Here is a 16638-nt window from a genome sequence, read left to right on the forward strand (position 1 = left end):
GCTGAATAATCACACAGCTCCATTATCTGTGGGGGAGTCCTCTCTTCCAGTGTTCCCTCGCAAGGCTGTACTGCCTATTGGGAGCTCACAGATATAGCTGAGAGACACCACAGGAAGCATGTACTGAAAGACCATACAGATTGCAGCACTATCACTTATCCCTTTCATGCTGTCTTTCTCCATAAAGAGAGGGTCAGTCACAAAAGGCTGCCTTTGTCACTAAATAATCACAGCACTGGTGCCTTCCCTAAGACTTTTTTCAACCTGTAAGTGCATAGGGCACAATAAGAGCACAGTGAACAAAAATGCTGAGCAGCGTGAGCCCTACCATCCTGATGTCTACACTGATTTCTAACAAGAAGGACAGTGAAGCTGTCTGTTAAGTTTATACTTTGACAACCACCTCTTTGTCTTAACAATACTCTGGACCATACTTTTCCAAATTAACACCATTGTCTCCAAACTCTTTGGACTTTAATATTTGCCATATACATAATATTTGGACTTGCATATTTGCCAATCACTTGGTTGCACAGAATCCTTTCAAAATCTTTACTTATATGGACAAAAGAGTTTTGCCATTAAAACGTGGTAGAACGGAAGGTGGAGAGATGGTGGGCTGGACACATTGCTCTGGCTTCCTTGGTCTGTTCTGCTCTTTGTGAATTTTTGAGGGGAGATAGGTGGTGGTTGTTCTTTGAGAGAGGGAGGTTCAAGGCAGTGAGGGTGTGAATGGCATTGGCTGGCACTGGCTATAAACACAGCAGTCTCACTGGTTTCCAGTGTACATTTTCAGCACAGTTTGAGAGACTGGAATTTCCAGATGACGTGCTCAATATATGTGTTGGGGGTGGAGGGCAAAAAGGGTCCTTCTTTTTCATGTTCACTTCTGGCTGTCAGTCAAACATAGCAATAAAATCAGCTCCAATTAAGGGGATATGCAAGGAATTTCATGATAATGTCAACACTCCATTCCATCAATACAGGGGTAAAGAAGCTAATTTTTTTTTAAATTTTTTTTTTTTTAAGAAATAACCTCAGTCACACTCGACTGTGGTATCACCAGATAAACAGTTAATCACAAAAGTACATGAAGTGGTTGACAATTCCTTCATTATCCTGTGGGGTTTTTGCTTTGTTTTTTCTGTGGGGGCCCTGGTTTCTGTTTCATTTGCTTTCTGATTACTCCAGTGCTGACTTAACTTTCTCTAGCAGACTGCCTTCAGTTCTCTAAGAGGTTCAGCTCCTCATCCATTAACCCCTTACGGCAGGGAATCTCACTCACCTGACCTTAGAAATAGAAAACAGCTAGAGACCAGAGTACTACATGGAAAAAAACATCCAGCTCTGGACTCACTCCCATCTCACTTCACATCTAACTTTCTGTGTGACCTTAAAACATATCCCAGTTAAAAGAAAGCACTTATCAAGGTTCTCAAGCTTCTCAATATTCAATAGATACTTTTAATCTTGTGTTTTACCATGTAGAGGCCTAAATCTACCAGTGATTATTTCCTTAGCTGCAAAATGGGCATAGTTACACTGCAACAGTATAAAATCTGACCTATTTTGGATTCATTGATCCAGGGAGGGCAGAATTTCCAGGGAGCACGTTTTCCAGGGAAATGTCAAATACGTAGCTGTCAGATTGCTACTCCATTTAACGTACCCTTATGTTCCTTGGCAAGATCTGCAATTTGCGGCTGCTTCAGCCACAGGGCTGCATTCTGCTCCAGCTGACCCCACAATCTACAAAGACATTTTGGAGGTGCCTTTGACCCCCTCAGCCCATATTAAGATTATCTGTGGTGCAGCTGAGGGTCAGGTCTGGGATGGTGCTTCTGTTAACTTCTTGTCCTACTTGGTATTCTGCTGTGTGCTGTTAACTCTGCAGAAAAGGCTGATGATTTCATCAGAACTTGACATATTCTGGATCATGATTTAATGGTCAAATTACTTAAACCTTTGGGCACTGAAAACTGTGTTTTGAAGAGAACAAATGCCCTCCTACAGGTTGGCTAGCAGTTTAGTAACTACAAGTAGTAAGAGTGAAATAAATTCTAAAAGCAGTGATCATCTGGGGTAACTAACACCTGGACTATATAAAGAAGTATGATAGCAGTTATTGCTAATGAATAGTAATAAGCTTAACACATGCTTAATATATACTCAGATGTCAGATCTATTTTTTCCCACTAAAAATTATATAACTAAACCTCTTAATAATAGTATGTAAAACTTTGTGAACATGCCACTAGTTTGGATGGAAGTAATTCTAGTTACACCAGTTTCAGATTTTTAATTCAGCCCTCCTAAAGCATCCTAAGAGAAAGCCCCAAGCAGTTTTAGCATAGATACAATTGGGTGAAGGGTACAAACACTTTGTACTGTGCCTTATCCCCTCTCAATTTCTAGAAAAAAAACCTGGAAAGCTGTCCACTGCTGATGAGAATCTGTTTGGATCGAAGAACCTGCTGGATTATTTAAAGCTCTGTTCCAGTGATAGCCAACACTGGCTGTTAAAGTGAACTGTGTAACTACATTCCCTGTAAAATGTGTCTCCATTTCCTTTCAGGTTGGGAAGCTGATCCAAGAAGCAGCTGGAAGGAGTAATTTGAAGAGAGTTACACTGGAGCTGGGTGGGAAAAGCCCAAACATTATTTTTGCAGATGCTGATTGTAAGTCAGCACTTCCATATTTTTCTTAAAAGCGTGTTTGTGTGGTGTCTGGTTTTTTTTTTTTTCATTTTAGGGTATATCTTTTGTACAAAGTGAAATGGACCAATATAGCTGTATCTAATTGCACTTTTTAATGTTACAGAAGCAGCCTACAGTGTGGTATTTTTTATAAAAAGACAACATTTGAACCCAGATTCATAGACAACAAGAAAACAGAAAAAAGTTATAACCAAGCATATAGGAATGGTGTTATTCACAGTCATGGTCCCATACACATTCGTCATCCTAAACTCTGCAGCAAGGTGGTTTAGTGCTTTAAATCTGCAAATTCTGTGATTTTTTTGCCTTACAGCAATTATAAAAAGGGAGGGCTTCAGTTTACACTTGAGTTGCTAATCTAGTCAGTGCAGTATTCCTTTGTTAAGCTGTTTTGATAGTAGTTATAAATGGAGACTATTCCATTTTTTAGATTTTCACAGTTTAAGCATTGTGTATTGAAATATCCTCATTGCCACTGTCAGCAGGGAGCTGAAGATTTTGGCAGCTGGATGATGTTGTGCAGCTGAGATTTTTGGCACCTGAGAAGGTACAGGACAGCCATTTAGGATAGGATAAAAACACAAACTGGAAGTTTCTGCTTAAATGATCAGCAATGAAATAGTTAAAAATGTTGATATCTAAATTGTCAGCAGGAGGTTTTGAAGTTAACACCCCATTAAGATGAATGGGACAGTTCACACCTTGCTTTGAGCTATTGTTTCAGGCTGTGTGCAGGCACACTGTACTCAATGCATTTTCTGAGAACTTTGTAACCTAAATAAATAGGCATATAAGGATTTGGTCTTCCCCCTTAAAAGGGGAAAGTGAATAGAAGAATGATTCTGAATAGTACGAATTACAAGAGTTGGTGACAATCCTATATTCGTTTTCAAAACTTACCAATGTCTGAAAGACTAGGGAAAGCTTGACACCTTTCAGCAGCTTTTCCACATAGAAACGTTTTACCAAGTTGGCGATCTAAATTACAGCCACAGTCATCCTGGTAAGCTAAAAAGGCTCCTGTCAGTTGGAGCCAGATGTAGAAGTTACAGCCTTCTACCCCAGTTACTTATCTCCATCTCCCACCAGAAATCATGACATCTCAAATGTCCCTAACCTACTAACTCAGACTGGATCACCTGAACGCTTCTAGTAGAGTAATAGATGCTGGGGGCAGGTCTGTGTTATGGCCTTCCACAGGGGAAGGACAAATACTCCTAGCTGCCACACAGAGCTGTAGTTTATCTGTGACATGGTGTATCTGCCAAATAAAGTTGAAGACCTGGGGAGAAGTTGTAGGCGACAGGGGAACAACAGAGCGCAGAGGAGAGCAGAGTCTTCTTCAGGACTGTCTGTTCCACAGTATATCATACTAAAGCTTTCTGGTCTTCCCATAATTACAACCACCAGCACTTGACCTGAGATTCAGACCTCAAAGCTCTGATTATTTAAGAACAGCAGACAATTTGCTCACCATTCCAAAAGAGCCGTTTCTTCTGTTTGAGGGACACTGTGTGCCAAAAGTTAGCAGAAAGCATGACAAAGCTGTTGAAAGTTTAATGCACCAAAAAAACCAGAGAAGAATGGTTAGAGCCCCTCATGGTGAAAAACTGTGTTAACAATAGAGAAAGAAAACATCAGTTAATCAGTTCTATCTACTGGTGTTCTCAATCTCTATGGAACTGCCTGGGAAAATTTGAATGTGGTCCAGGGAACACCCTATATAATTTTTTTTCAAGACCATGCTGAGGGCAGAATAAGACATTTCTGTTAGATGGAGTTGTCTAGGATGTGCTGAAAGTAAAGCACTGTTGCTTTGTTTATTCCATAAAAGATTATACTTTAAGCAATGTTCCAAAGTGCTACAGCTGATAACAGAGGTCTTACAGTGCTGTAGAGCATCACTGTTTAAGGATGAATTCAATATTCTTGTCTAGTCAGCTATTACACCCAATTGGAGAATTTAGCTCTGAATGTCTAAATATGACTGGATCCTCTCTCCTGCTTGGATAGTGGATGTGTTAGTTGTACCTCCAAGGAAGTTAGAGTAGAAAGCAAGGGTTGATTGTTCTATAATTGACCTATATTTTTAAAGCCCTACTCGGTCACCTGTCCAGGCCAAGAAGACATTTCTGTCTTGCAGAAAAATAATCTGGCTTTTTGGGAAGGATAGGTCTTGCCATTATCAAAGTCAAAGTCTCTCAAGTACTTGGTTGGTTCTAATTCTCACATATGCAGTATTAAACCAAGTGCAAACTTGGGATCACAGACAAACCTTCCACTCTTCTACTGACCCCAGTCAGACAGACTTCTATAATGTGCAGCACAATCCGCTTCCTAGGGTCTCTTAAGAGTTTTGCTTGATAAATTACAAGTTGCTGGCATTGATGAAGTTGTTCGTGCATACCCTACTCCTATAGACTGCTAAAGCACTGTCTTGATTTAATTTTTGCAGTGGGACATTAAGCAATATTTTGTGGCTTGTGTCACAAGATGGCATGTGGAATGTATTACCTATGGACCCTTCTTTACCTAGACGATGCCTGAAGTCCCAAGTGGTCCCTTGCAATCTAATGTTTCTGAAACAGTTGTAATGCGCCAAATATCCCTCTGGTATAGCTATGTCCAGGGTGGAATAAATGGGGAAAAAATCAACTTTAGACATGTTTAAAAACTCTGTATTTTCACAGGGATTATGACACAAAATGAAATTAATCATCTTCATTTATGACCCAACACACAATCGTATGTTTTGATTTGGTCACTGTTTTGTTTTTTTTAACCAAATCCTACTTCTGCTTTTAAGTTTTGGGAATGTGGCACTATGCAATACACAAGACACTGATGTAACAGCAGATGTGTCTATGATGTTTCAGAGCAACATATGCTGTCTTGGTTTTTTAGTGGACTATGCTGTGGAACAAGCTCACCAAGGGGTCTTCTTCAATCAAGGTCAATGCTGCACTGCAGGCTCACGGATTTATGTGGAAGAATCAATCTATGAAGAGTTTGTTAGAAGAAGCGTAGAACGTGCAAAGAGGAGAGTTGTGGGGAGTCCGTTTGACCCAACTACAGAGCAAGGTCCACAGGTAAAGGAACAGTGCTTTGGCTCTACGGCCCAGAAGGTGCCTGGAAGTGTTTAAACTCTACTAGGACAGAGGTCAGTCAGTGCATACGCACTCACAGTCCAGGGTAGCTGACATGATAAACGTTTTAAAAATTAAAATTCTAATGGAGCAGATAATCTGTGCAGCTCAGAGGTATTTCTTGTTAAGTAAAAACTCTCATCTTAAATATCAATAAGTTTGCCTCACAGCTTTAACAGCAAGATTCTGATCTTCAGCCCCCAAGATACAGCTGTAAATTGTGAGCAGCTCTCAAAATATCTGTGGGCGCTTACTTTCAAGAAATTGTCTACAACCGTAACTGTGCTTGTAGACCACTAGAGAGACAGGAGTTCTAAGCTAAAGATGGGCAGAATTAGAAATAGGTCTTTAGAAGATGTTCCTGCCACTAATAACCAGCTGGGCTTACCATTTTCAGGCAGTTAACCTGGGACAAAAAATAATGATCTGTTTTGTTCGTGCTTATAAACCAAATCGCTTAGCAAGAATGTGGGTTGAGCCACATACATAGGGGACACATCCTTAAGAAGACTGAGCCCTAGGTTTCAGTCAGCAGCTATTCGTAGATCTTTGGCATCTCCAGCTCAAAGAGAAGTGAATATGAGCATGAGTCTACTCACTGGAACATGACTTGCCTAAAAAAGCAATTTTGACTTGATTGTCAAGTGCACGGTCTGCAAGTCAAATGGCTTCTTCTCTCTTTCAGATTGATAAAAAACAATACAACAAGATCTTGGAACTGATTCAAAGTGGCATTACTGAAGGAGCAAAACTTGAATGTGGGGGTAAAGGGCTAGGAAGAAAGGGCTTCTTCATTGAACCTACGGTGTTTTCCAATGTAACAGATGACATGCGGATTGCCAAGGAGGAGGTATTCACGCACACGGGCAAGATCATTTTAGAATGTCCTAAAAATGATTTTTTTTCTTTTGTTTACTTCCTGAAACAAAAGCTTTAGAGTGAAAATTACCACTATATTTAAAAAAAAAAGAAAAAAAAAGAGAAAAATCTTTTTAGAACTCCTTATGCACACAGCAACTGACAACATCAGTTGGGTAAAGAAGCTCAATTTTTGTCATTGGCTGTAAAGTCTCAGACCTCAAAGAGATAAGGGAAGAATGGATAAGTTCCACTGAGGCAACTGCTTTGGGAAATTCATGTCCTTTTACAGACAGCTATTATCACAATTAAATGTTGCTATGGGAATTTGTAAAGAGTACAACAGGAGAGAGAAGACAATTAAAAAAGCAGAATAAAACAGGAATAAAATGCCTCTGAGTGGGCTGGTTTATTAATTAATGATTAATCTTTGTTGCAGATTTTTGGGCCTGTTCAAGAAATACTGAGATTTAAAACCATGGATGAAGTTATAGAGAGAGCCAACAATTCTGATTTTGGGCTGGTAGCTGCTGTCTTTACAAATGACATAAACAAGGCCCTGACAGTCTCTTCAGCAATGCAGGCTGGGACAGTCTGGTAAGGCAGAAGTTATCACACTCCTGCTCTTGGAGATAAAGAGTTTGACTCGCTATCGTTACGGCACCTCAGTTTTGCACCCTTCGTCTGAAAAATGTTTTTCTAGACCATCCTAGTGGTGAATCACTAACCAAGATATGGAACAGCTGTAGGGAGGTGTGGTGACTGCTCACTGCGGGTGAATGATATTGAAAACTGGAAAGCGCTTTGCTTCCCATTAGCATGGCAGCCACACTGCTGAATGGCATTACTGAAAACAAACAAAGCAGAGTATAAACGATCCTTTCTGTGGAGCAGAGGAATCCTGTGAGGTTCCTGCTAAAGGCACAAAGAATCATGTACTGTCTACAACTTTAAGGAACTGAGGGGACACCTCTTCTCTCTAGACCTTAGGAATAGGTAATGCCACTTCTAGAGTTTAATACCTTGCAATTTGGTATGTCAAGCCTGGATAAACTAAAGATCCACGAGAAATCAGGGAGAAAAAGGATAAATTCAAATCTAATAGCTCTGTGTTATAAACTGGGACTGAGGTTTGTCAGCAGACTAACAGTTCATTACTGAAGCTGCATCCAAGTTTTCGGTGCCCTCCTCCAGTCCTCACAGGCCAAATCCCATTCTCCTTATGAGTAAGGAGCAGAATGTTGTTTTTGTGGCATAAATCCCTCATTTCTTTTCAACACGAGACAAGTTTGTTATTACTAAGAGGTATACAGTGTCCTTAGCTCCACAAGTTTCAGCCTCTCCCCGAGTTGTCCAAAGGTCTTTCTAACAGCGCAGTTGGACTGAATGCCTCTTCCTGTTACAGGATAAATTGCTACAATGCCTTAAATGCCCAAAGTCCTTTTGGAGGATTCAAAATGTCTGGCAATGGGAGAGAGATGTAAGTATTACACTCCTGTCTTCTAAACTGTTTTCAGCTCTACAACTTAATAAACATTAATGAATCCTTCCATGCAAATTAAGATCAGGAAATATTGCCATCTGAGGATCAGGGCATAATATAAGATGACTGATAATCATTGCCAGTTCGAAATGCAATTGATTTACGTGGTAGGACCATTTTCTTTTCCTTTTGTTTTTTTTTTGACATAGCAGAATAAATTACTGGAACTCCCTTCTTATTCTGAAAGGAACTGAAAATTTCTGAGTGTTTTTCTGAACTTATAACCTGTGTTTTCTGAGAGTTTTTCTTAGCCATATTAACCAGCTCTTTTGCAGAAAGATTGTCTTTTTGGTACTGCTGTGTGCTTGTTGACTGGTTTGGTGTACTTGTTTCAAAGTTGTTTTGCCATATATATTTTGCTTCTCTTGCTATTTTTTCCTTTCTTTACTTTTTCCTACATTTATTAATATAGGTGCATCTGAATTTTATTAAAATGCTATCTATCTCTTCCAGATTTATAAACAATGTTAAATGAAATCAGGCCTAGAGAAGGATAGGCAAATGTGTTTACATCCCTTCAAAAAATCACCTTCCATTAGAAAGTTTTCTGTCTTTTCTTATTCCATTTAGAACTAAGTGCCAAATATTTTGAAATGGAGCTCCACACTCAAATACTGTCCCATGTACCTAATTTAAAGTCTTACCAGTTTTTAATCCTCGTTACAATCACAAGGAAGTTTAGCAACTGCATCAGCCCCAGATTGGTTACGCATACAAAGGATTCAATTAATTTCTGTGCAGGAGGCACGTATACCAGATATGTCTCACCTAAGCTTTCAAAATAGCTTATGGCTAATGGCAAACTCTGCAGTAAAACTAAAGTAAGGTCAAACTCTTTAAAACTTTAAATACGTTGAAGTATACAACTTGATCTATAAAATAAGCTCTATGTAGTCTGAAATATTTTCCCTCATTAGGGAGTACTTTGAATAACACATTCATACTATTCTCCACATTCATGAGTTATGAGGTGATCTCACACTGGCATAAATATGTCAGTTCATCTAACTCTTATCATTGTGAAAATATTCTAAAACTACTAAGCTCGATAGAGCACATGAGTAACTTGACACCGAAGAGTGACCCCGTTGACTTCAGGGAGGTTAATTGTGCAAGCAAAATATTCACATATTGATATTGTAGATTTTTTGAAAGGGGGGGAAACCAGGCAGCACCCCAGCTCCCATGGAAAAATCTACCCCAGTTGTACATTTGATTCCCATGTACAGCTTTGAAAATACTCATCATAAACAATAAATGTTTGGAATGGCAATAATCTCTATCTCACAAAGATGCCTGAAAACCTACTTATGAGTAATTATTCTACTCCTTTCAGAACCTCTTTGATCAGATATCACCTTCTAATTCACCTGCTCCCCCCTGCATTAATATCTGCATACTTTTTATTAAAATGCCAGTTTCTTAGATCCCTGTTTTTAAGGGATACATTTTACAGCATAAATAATGTTGAGTCAGGCAATTAATGAACAAACAAACAAAAAAAAAAAGAAGAGAAAGTGTCCATACAGATGTGTGTCATTGCTAAGCTAATACTATGTTACAGCCAGATCATAATTGTGCCACTTTGCTGTCTGTGCTAGCACTGTATTATCTGGGACTTGTTTTGTTCCTACATTTAAATTTACAGATTTTTATCACACATGGGGAAAAAAATGAACACAGAAAGTTGAGATCTGCTATACTCATTTTACACTCCCACAAAATGTAGCAGGGTATGTGCATACTAGTACAGATCCAGAACTCATGTACACAATACAACTGATTTCTGTTTACATTAAGGCTACTTACAATATTCTTGTATTCTTAAAGGAGTCCAAAAGAGGGATTTTTTTTACATTTACACTTCTTTAAAGCTTCTTATCACTACCTGAGTGGTGTAAAATTTAACTTCTGTAACTAAAAATCAGGTGACTCATCCCAGATAGCCACATGTGGCCATTTTATGTTAGAGTCCCAAAATTCTGGTCTCTGTCCAAATGTCTTCAAGGGAAGGAGGTGCCATTCTACTTCAGAACTATCCTTTAATGTCATAGGAATTATTATTGTCTGGATAGCTCTGAGATACAGCAGTGCATAGTTGCATTCCCAAAAAGAAGTGCAAGCAGGAGACTGACTTGGCGTTGTAATTCTTCTCCTTATCTTTTTTTCTCTTAGACTGAGGGAGGGAAGATAGTATGTAATATTTATTTTTGGAGAGTGATTTGTTCCCCTTCCCTCACACCTACACAGCCAAGGGATAGCATCATGCAAACTTGACCTGTGGGCTCCTTCCTTTTCACAAACGCAACCCTTGTTCTCACCCTGATACCAAACTGCAATCCAAGAAGACCCAAAGTGGCCATAGAACAGGATGTTCTTGCTCCCTATTTCCCTGTATTAGGCTGTGGGGACAAGCAAGCCTTTTAATTGAACACACACTGATTCTTCTGCTCTGAATGTCTGGAATAACCCATCTTCCTATTTAGCACGAGCAACTTTTTAACTTTTGAAAAATACTTGCCTTAGAATTCATCAGAGTTGTCCACTTCCAAACTTTTGGCCAGAAAACAAAACGTGTAATGCCCTGAAGACCTGAGGTGAAGAAACAGACAATAAATACATCTCATTTTGTTTGCCAGGCCAAGATAAGAAATCAGCTGGCAGTTGGAACATACATAAAGGCGCTGGATACTCTGTTGGCTAGGTTATCTATAGACTTGCAAAAATGTGTCCAACAGGTGTCTGGAGCCAAGCCGCAGCCCTACTGAATCAAGCAGAAACTTTCACACAGAGAGATTTACTAGCATTAGTTATTGGGCTCCATGCGGCTACCGGTGACAGCTTCCACTGAGCCATAAGGGAGTGGTTCTGTGGCTCAGCTGAGTCTGATAAACAGCTAAAGTTTTCGGTCATTCTTTGGAGACAAATCTACCACTTTCTACTGAAAGCTGGGGGTGGGGTGGTCCAAATCAATGAGAACCTTTCACATGTCAAAAAATCTTTACTAATATATTTCCTGGCGTGTACTGGTAAATCTTAAAATGCCTACTGAATCATCAGTCTGAGTTAAATATCAACCACTATATCACATGTAAGGCTTACTAAGGCAACAGGCACATCAGAAAGTTTTCAAAACTGCACATGGAGTGAAATGGGCTGGTAAATACTGATATTTCTGCCCAAATGAATTAACTTTCCAAGGAAGGTTAAAGGAGTTCCTCCCCCAATCTCATATTTTGTGTAAAATTTACAGAGTAGAGGTAAATACAAAGTAGGCTATGCAACACTGGGGGCATACAGAGGGGTTTAATTGCTCTGAACAGTGGCCCCTCACTCCATTCTGAAAGCAACACTTATTAGAAGGAGGTTCCGAGGAATTACCCCGAAATACTCTTTATGGTGCAGTCGGCATTAAATTCTGCACAAAGGGATCCAGAGAGAAGGCAGTGTCAAATAGTAAACACGCTAACATGATATGTATGTCAGCACTTTTTAGATTTTAATGTAAGTAAGGGAGCAGTATTGTGTGTGTTTTAGGAGTGGGGATAAGAATTTAATCAAGAAACAAATGTCTGTAAGAGCCTGTGCAAAAGAATCCTTATATGAGTTCATATAGAGGAGATACTCTACTTCCAGACTTGGGCTGTACCTGTGTTGAGAGGTGGGGACATTGTTTGCTTTACATACACAGCATTTGGCAGACATACTAGAATTTAACTAAGGACTTGACTAGAACACTTCTCCATTACTCAAAATATGCACAGCAAAATGCAAATACCTATACTTCAGAGAAGACAGGCATAACTCCCAAGAAGCCACACAATACCCACTCTAAACCTCAGCAGAGTTGCCTAAGAGATGAGCCAGGCTGGAGCAGACTACAACAAAATCTACATGGCGTTCAGAAACGCCCATTTCTTAAGCATAATTTATCAAAAGCAGAACACGTGCTCCTCAGAACCATGTGTCAGATGACTGGGACCAAGTGGCTAGCTTCTAGCAGTATAGAGGATCTTATGTAAGATGCCTTGCCAGGACAGAAAGAGGTCTTGTCTTCTACATAAATCTAGTGGAAATCTGAGCAAGCTGAACGCTCTTAATTTCTGCTGCTGGATATTTTGTCAGGGAAAAAAGATCGGGGGTTAGGAGTCAAGTTCATCTTTATCCAGGGTTGCGAGTAGTTCATTTTCCATAGTACTCAGTTTGGACCTTCTCTTTCTTGAGTGCAAATATAAGCAGTAATTTCACTGGCCAGTGGTGCAGGTCTTGGTGTTTGGACATTTTCAAGGTCTGGAAAGGACAGAGGACATCAATTCACTCCCAACAGTTCCATCAGCGGACAGTGAGTATTTCTGGGTTTAATGTCATTCTGTATCTCCTTGTCAAATGCTGGAGCCATCCATTGTTCTTTTGACATAAACTGAAACTTAATCTTCAGGTTTTCTGAAAGATGGCATGAAAGGAAAACCTGTACAAAATCATACTACAACAGAAACCTATGCCAAGAAGTTTATGTTGTATCTTTATCAAGGAATCACTTTGCAGGTTTTTGCTCAATAAAGAATTAATGTCTGGTGTAAGCTGATGCTGCAATTTGCTTTTTAGGGGTGAATGTGGACTGAGAGAATATTCTGAAGTTAAAACTGTGACAATAAAGATCCCTCAGAAGAACTCCTAAAATGACGAAGGACCACATGCAGAAGAGCACATGATGCCACCCTCTCTATTCCTTATGGAGACCAGCACTCAGGAAATAAAAAGTGTTACACAATATGTATTTAAGAAGTTAAGTTGCAACCTATATACTGGGCACATAACTGCATACCTAATGCAAACCAACTCTGCATGTTTTCATAAAACTCTCCTGAGAATCGTTACATCTTTATAAAACAAATCATAACAAGAGATAAAATTGCTATTGGGCATCATTTAATAATGGTTCTAGCTATAAAACTGATAAATGCAAATGCATGCACACACACATTTATCTCTTCTTTAAAGAAACAAAATAAGTCTTACTGCTTTCAGGTTGCCTTCTCGAACACACCTGCCTTGTACTGACATTCTAGTTTCAACCAGGGCTTTACAAGCCAGATTCTACCCAAAATGCTAGCAATGGACAACATAAACAAGTATCATTGATGTTCTTAAAAAATAAAAGACTCTGAACAGTAATGAGCCACAAACTGGTATATTGGCAACTTTCCAATTAGCATGCTCACATAAAGAGGTCAAACTGGGGAGGGAATCAAACCATTATTATGGACAATGAAATCCAAATACTTATCAGTGAGATTTGGCTTTCACGACCCACAGCGATTTGGTTTTCAAAGCTTATTTTCATAATTACTTTATGTCTTGCTATAAGCAAAAATCCTCCCTCACTTACAGGAACTTGAAAGGTTTTACCTGCCTGCCAAAAGAGCATGGCCAGACAGCGTGGGACTGTGTTAAGGAGAACAGGAACAGATCCCAAGGCTTTACAGAATATTTCAGCTTTCACTGCTTGTCTAGTTTTGTTGTTGTTGTTGTTACTGTTGTTGTTTTCACCTTTTTTCTTTTTTTAAACAAGTATATGCACACACAGACTCCATTTATTTGTCTGCTATTAAACTGCCTGTGATTACACTGGGAATTATTAAGTATTTGTTACAGCAGGAAGAACCCAGCAAAAGCCCTCCTGACAAGAAGTAAGCTTGACTTTAGTTTCTTATTTGCCATCCTCACCATGCTTGTGAGCCTCAGGTGAGCTTACTGGCTGGTACTGACTTTTCAATTATGCCTGTTCTTTTTTTGGCCCAGGACAAAAATATGAGCAAGTTCTTTTAGAAATGAGGTGTTTAAAACCTGTCACATTATTGCCTGCTGCCTACACAATCTCTTCCAACTTGTAACTAACAAACTAAACACCATCTCTTTGTTCTTTCCAGCTGCAAAGCTCATCGATTCCCCAGTCTTTTTTAAAAGAGGTTTTATGTTTTAACTTAGAATTAAGAAAATTTATTTTAAAAGTACAGTAAATCATCTACACTGTGTAGCTACATTATCTGGGGTGTAAGGACAGAATTATGGCCTCAGGTGTAACAGTTTTCCTAGCTGCAGAGTCTGTACTACGAACTGTTGAAAACTCCAGACCTGATCGGCAAATCATTTCTGCACGTTCTTAACTTCCTTTACTCTCTGAGGAATTCCTCTTAGATTTGAAGTTGTGTGTGTCCTTAAACATACTGCTGGATCGGGACAAGAGTATCCAGCACTTTGTAGTGTGGTGGCCCTCAATATTTTGTATTTCTAACTCATGTCAAACTCTGTATGTGTTTTTAAAGCAAAATGTATACATGATGTTATTCAGAAATGCCAGTACATTCACAGACATGGAGATGAATCAAAATATTCCTGAGTTGTTAAACGCAATTGCCATATACTTCTACTGTAGTGTATGTCAGAGAGAAGAAAAACAAAATACAGCAAATAAGAGATTAGTTATCTTTTAAACTGCAATATAAAATGTGAAAAAGGAGATTTTACTTCTTTTCTCCTATTTACTTAAAAAAGAAACTTCCTGTGCTAACAGCATTTACACCGTGTACTCTTTTGTATTCTTTTTGTGTATTTTGTACGTCTGTGCTTTATTCCCAGTACATTCAGGTAAATAATATAGAGTCGCCATTTTTTTCAACCCTGTCACTGCAGCTCCATTTGATGTACATGGATTTGTGAAATCCTTTTTTAAATGTACCATCTGCATGGATCCAACAAAACATTTTTCCAGTCCCTGCAGCTTTTTGTTACAGTTTTTAATCATGTATATAGTTATATGTTATTAAAAAAGTAAAAGGATATTTTCTATGAAGTTTTTTCCATTAAAAAGGCTTAGAGAAAGACTTTAGACTGTGAGACTCCTTTATTGTTGACAGAGCTATAAAAATATTAAAAAAAATATTTTCTTAGCAAAAGATCTGCTCTCACAGTAGCTTTATTTTCATTTGCAAAAGTGAATGAAGTAAAAGGCCAATTACATTTTCTGGAATATTATTGCAGCTGTATGAAAAACACTTGTGAATTGCAGATCTAGGTCATAGCCAAAGTTCATCCTCACCCTCATGGTCATAAAGTTTAGCTATTGGGGAAGGTCTGAAATCATCAGAACCAGTGGGGCACCCTTGCAAACTGCTGCATCACAGCTTGAGTTTTGGATAATGTTTGAAAAAAATCATGATGCCTTTTCTTTCTCTAGTAGATGAGTCACAGAGATGATTAGAGCAACACTCAGATCTTTTATAGAGTGATATTCTACTTGTCTTTAATTTCAAAATGCTAAAACAGGGGAAAAGGACAGACAACGTTATTTGACAGCCAGTAAAATTCACATGGCCAGGTACTATACAACTCTCCCTCAAGCAATTCCTTTATTCCAGGGTTACTTTCATTGCCAGGAACAGCATTCCTCTTTTGAAATGGTGCCTATTTAGATAAAGTAACTACTCAGTTAATAAGGCCAAGCTACGTCACTGTATGGCAAGCAATGGTTATACCTCAGTGTCACAGAATAATACTGTTGGTTTAATCAACACTCTACAGGCAATCACAATAGATAAAGTAACTTGACTAAAACAGATGGGATAAAAGAGAATAACACTTAATAATAGGAGTGAAATTGCATTCTCAAAAAGGAGTACTGTTCCTGAAAGTCTGGGATATCAGGAATATATTAAGCAGAGTTTCATTTCTATTTAACTAGTGGCATGGACAACACTGTCATGGGACTGTGAGTGGACAATTAGCACTCTCCATATTCCCCATCTCTCTGACCTGTTTGCAACCTGTCTCACCACTCCAAGCAGTCACATAGGTACAAGCAATGGAGTGCTTTTCTGAAAGCAAAGTGAATGAAGGAAGGTTGTTCTGGAACCCATTGAAAACAAGGAATGTTGTCATCTGATGAAATGAGCAAAGTTCAGTCCACAGTAAATAACCACTCTGTGGAGCCCCAGCCAGTGGAAGTAAATGTATCAATAAATGCATAAACCGGCGTAGTAAAGGGAGAGTTTGGAAATAATTGTGCATTTCTTCTGGGAAAAGGATGTGAAGAAAGGCAAAAAGAATTTCAGTTCTGTGGCCTTTAGACAAAGCAATGGATATTGATACTACTTGAATAGCATTCACGCATATATTGGTGCCATGTTACAAAGAATGCTCTTTCTCTTCCTCCCCACAGAGGCCAGGATGAAAAAGCGTGCCTTGCACATGCAGAGGCACTGTGTTACAGTGCCCTCTTATTTCTCAGTTCTGTCCTGGAAAAAAAAGAACCCATAGTAACACTGAATTCAGGGCACCAATTTAGCTAGAGAGGAAGTCAAAAAACAAGCAATAC

The 16638-nt window shown here is 39.0% G+C and overlaps 1 protein-coding gene across 1 annotated transcript in view; it reads left to right on the forward strand.

Annotated features, from left to right (window-relative positions):
- ALDH1A2 (aldehyde dehydrogenase 1 family, member A2) overlaps window positions 1-15037 on the forward strand; it is a 58553-nt gene extending 43516 nt beyond the window's left edge. The window contains exons 8-13 of the mRNA XM_009321582.1: window positions 2576-2678; window positions 5622-5806; window positions 6549-6713; window positions 7161-7318; window positions 8127-8201; window positions 12870-15037. Coding sequence (XP_009319857.1) covers window positions 2576-2678; window positions 5622-5806; window positions 6549-6713; window positions 7161-7318; window positions 8127-8201; window positions 12870-12942 — 759 coding nt within the window. The 3' untranslated portion in view covers window positions 12943-15037. The remainder of the gene's footprint in view (window positions 1-2575; window positions 2679-5621; window positions 5807-6548; window positions 6714-7160; window positions 7319-8126; window positions 8202-12869) is intronic.
- The last annotated feature ends 1601 nt before the right edge of the window (window positions 15038-16638 follow it).

Source organism: Pygoscelis adeliae, unplaced genomic scaffold (genome assembly GCF_000699105.1).
Source record: "Pygoscelis adeliae isolate BGI_AS28 unplaced genomic scaffold, ASM69910v1 Scaffold183, whole genome shotgun sequence".
NCBI classification, from domain to species: Eukaryota; Metazoa; Chordata; class Aves; order Sphenisciformes; family Spheniscidae; genus Pygoscelis; species Pygoscelis adeliae.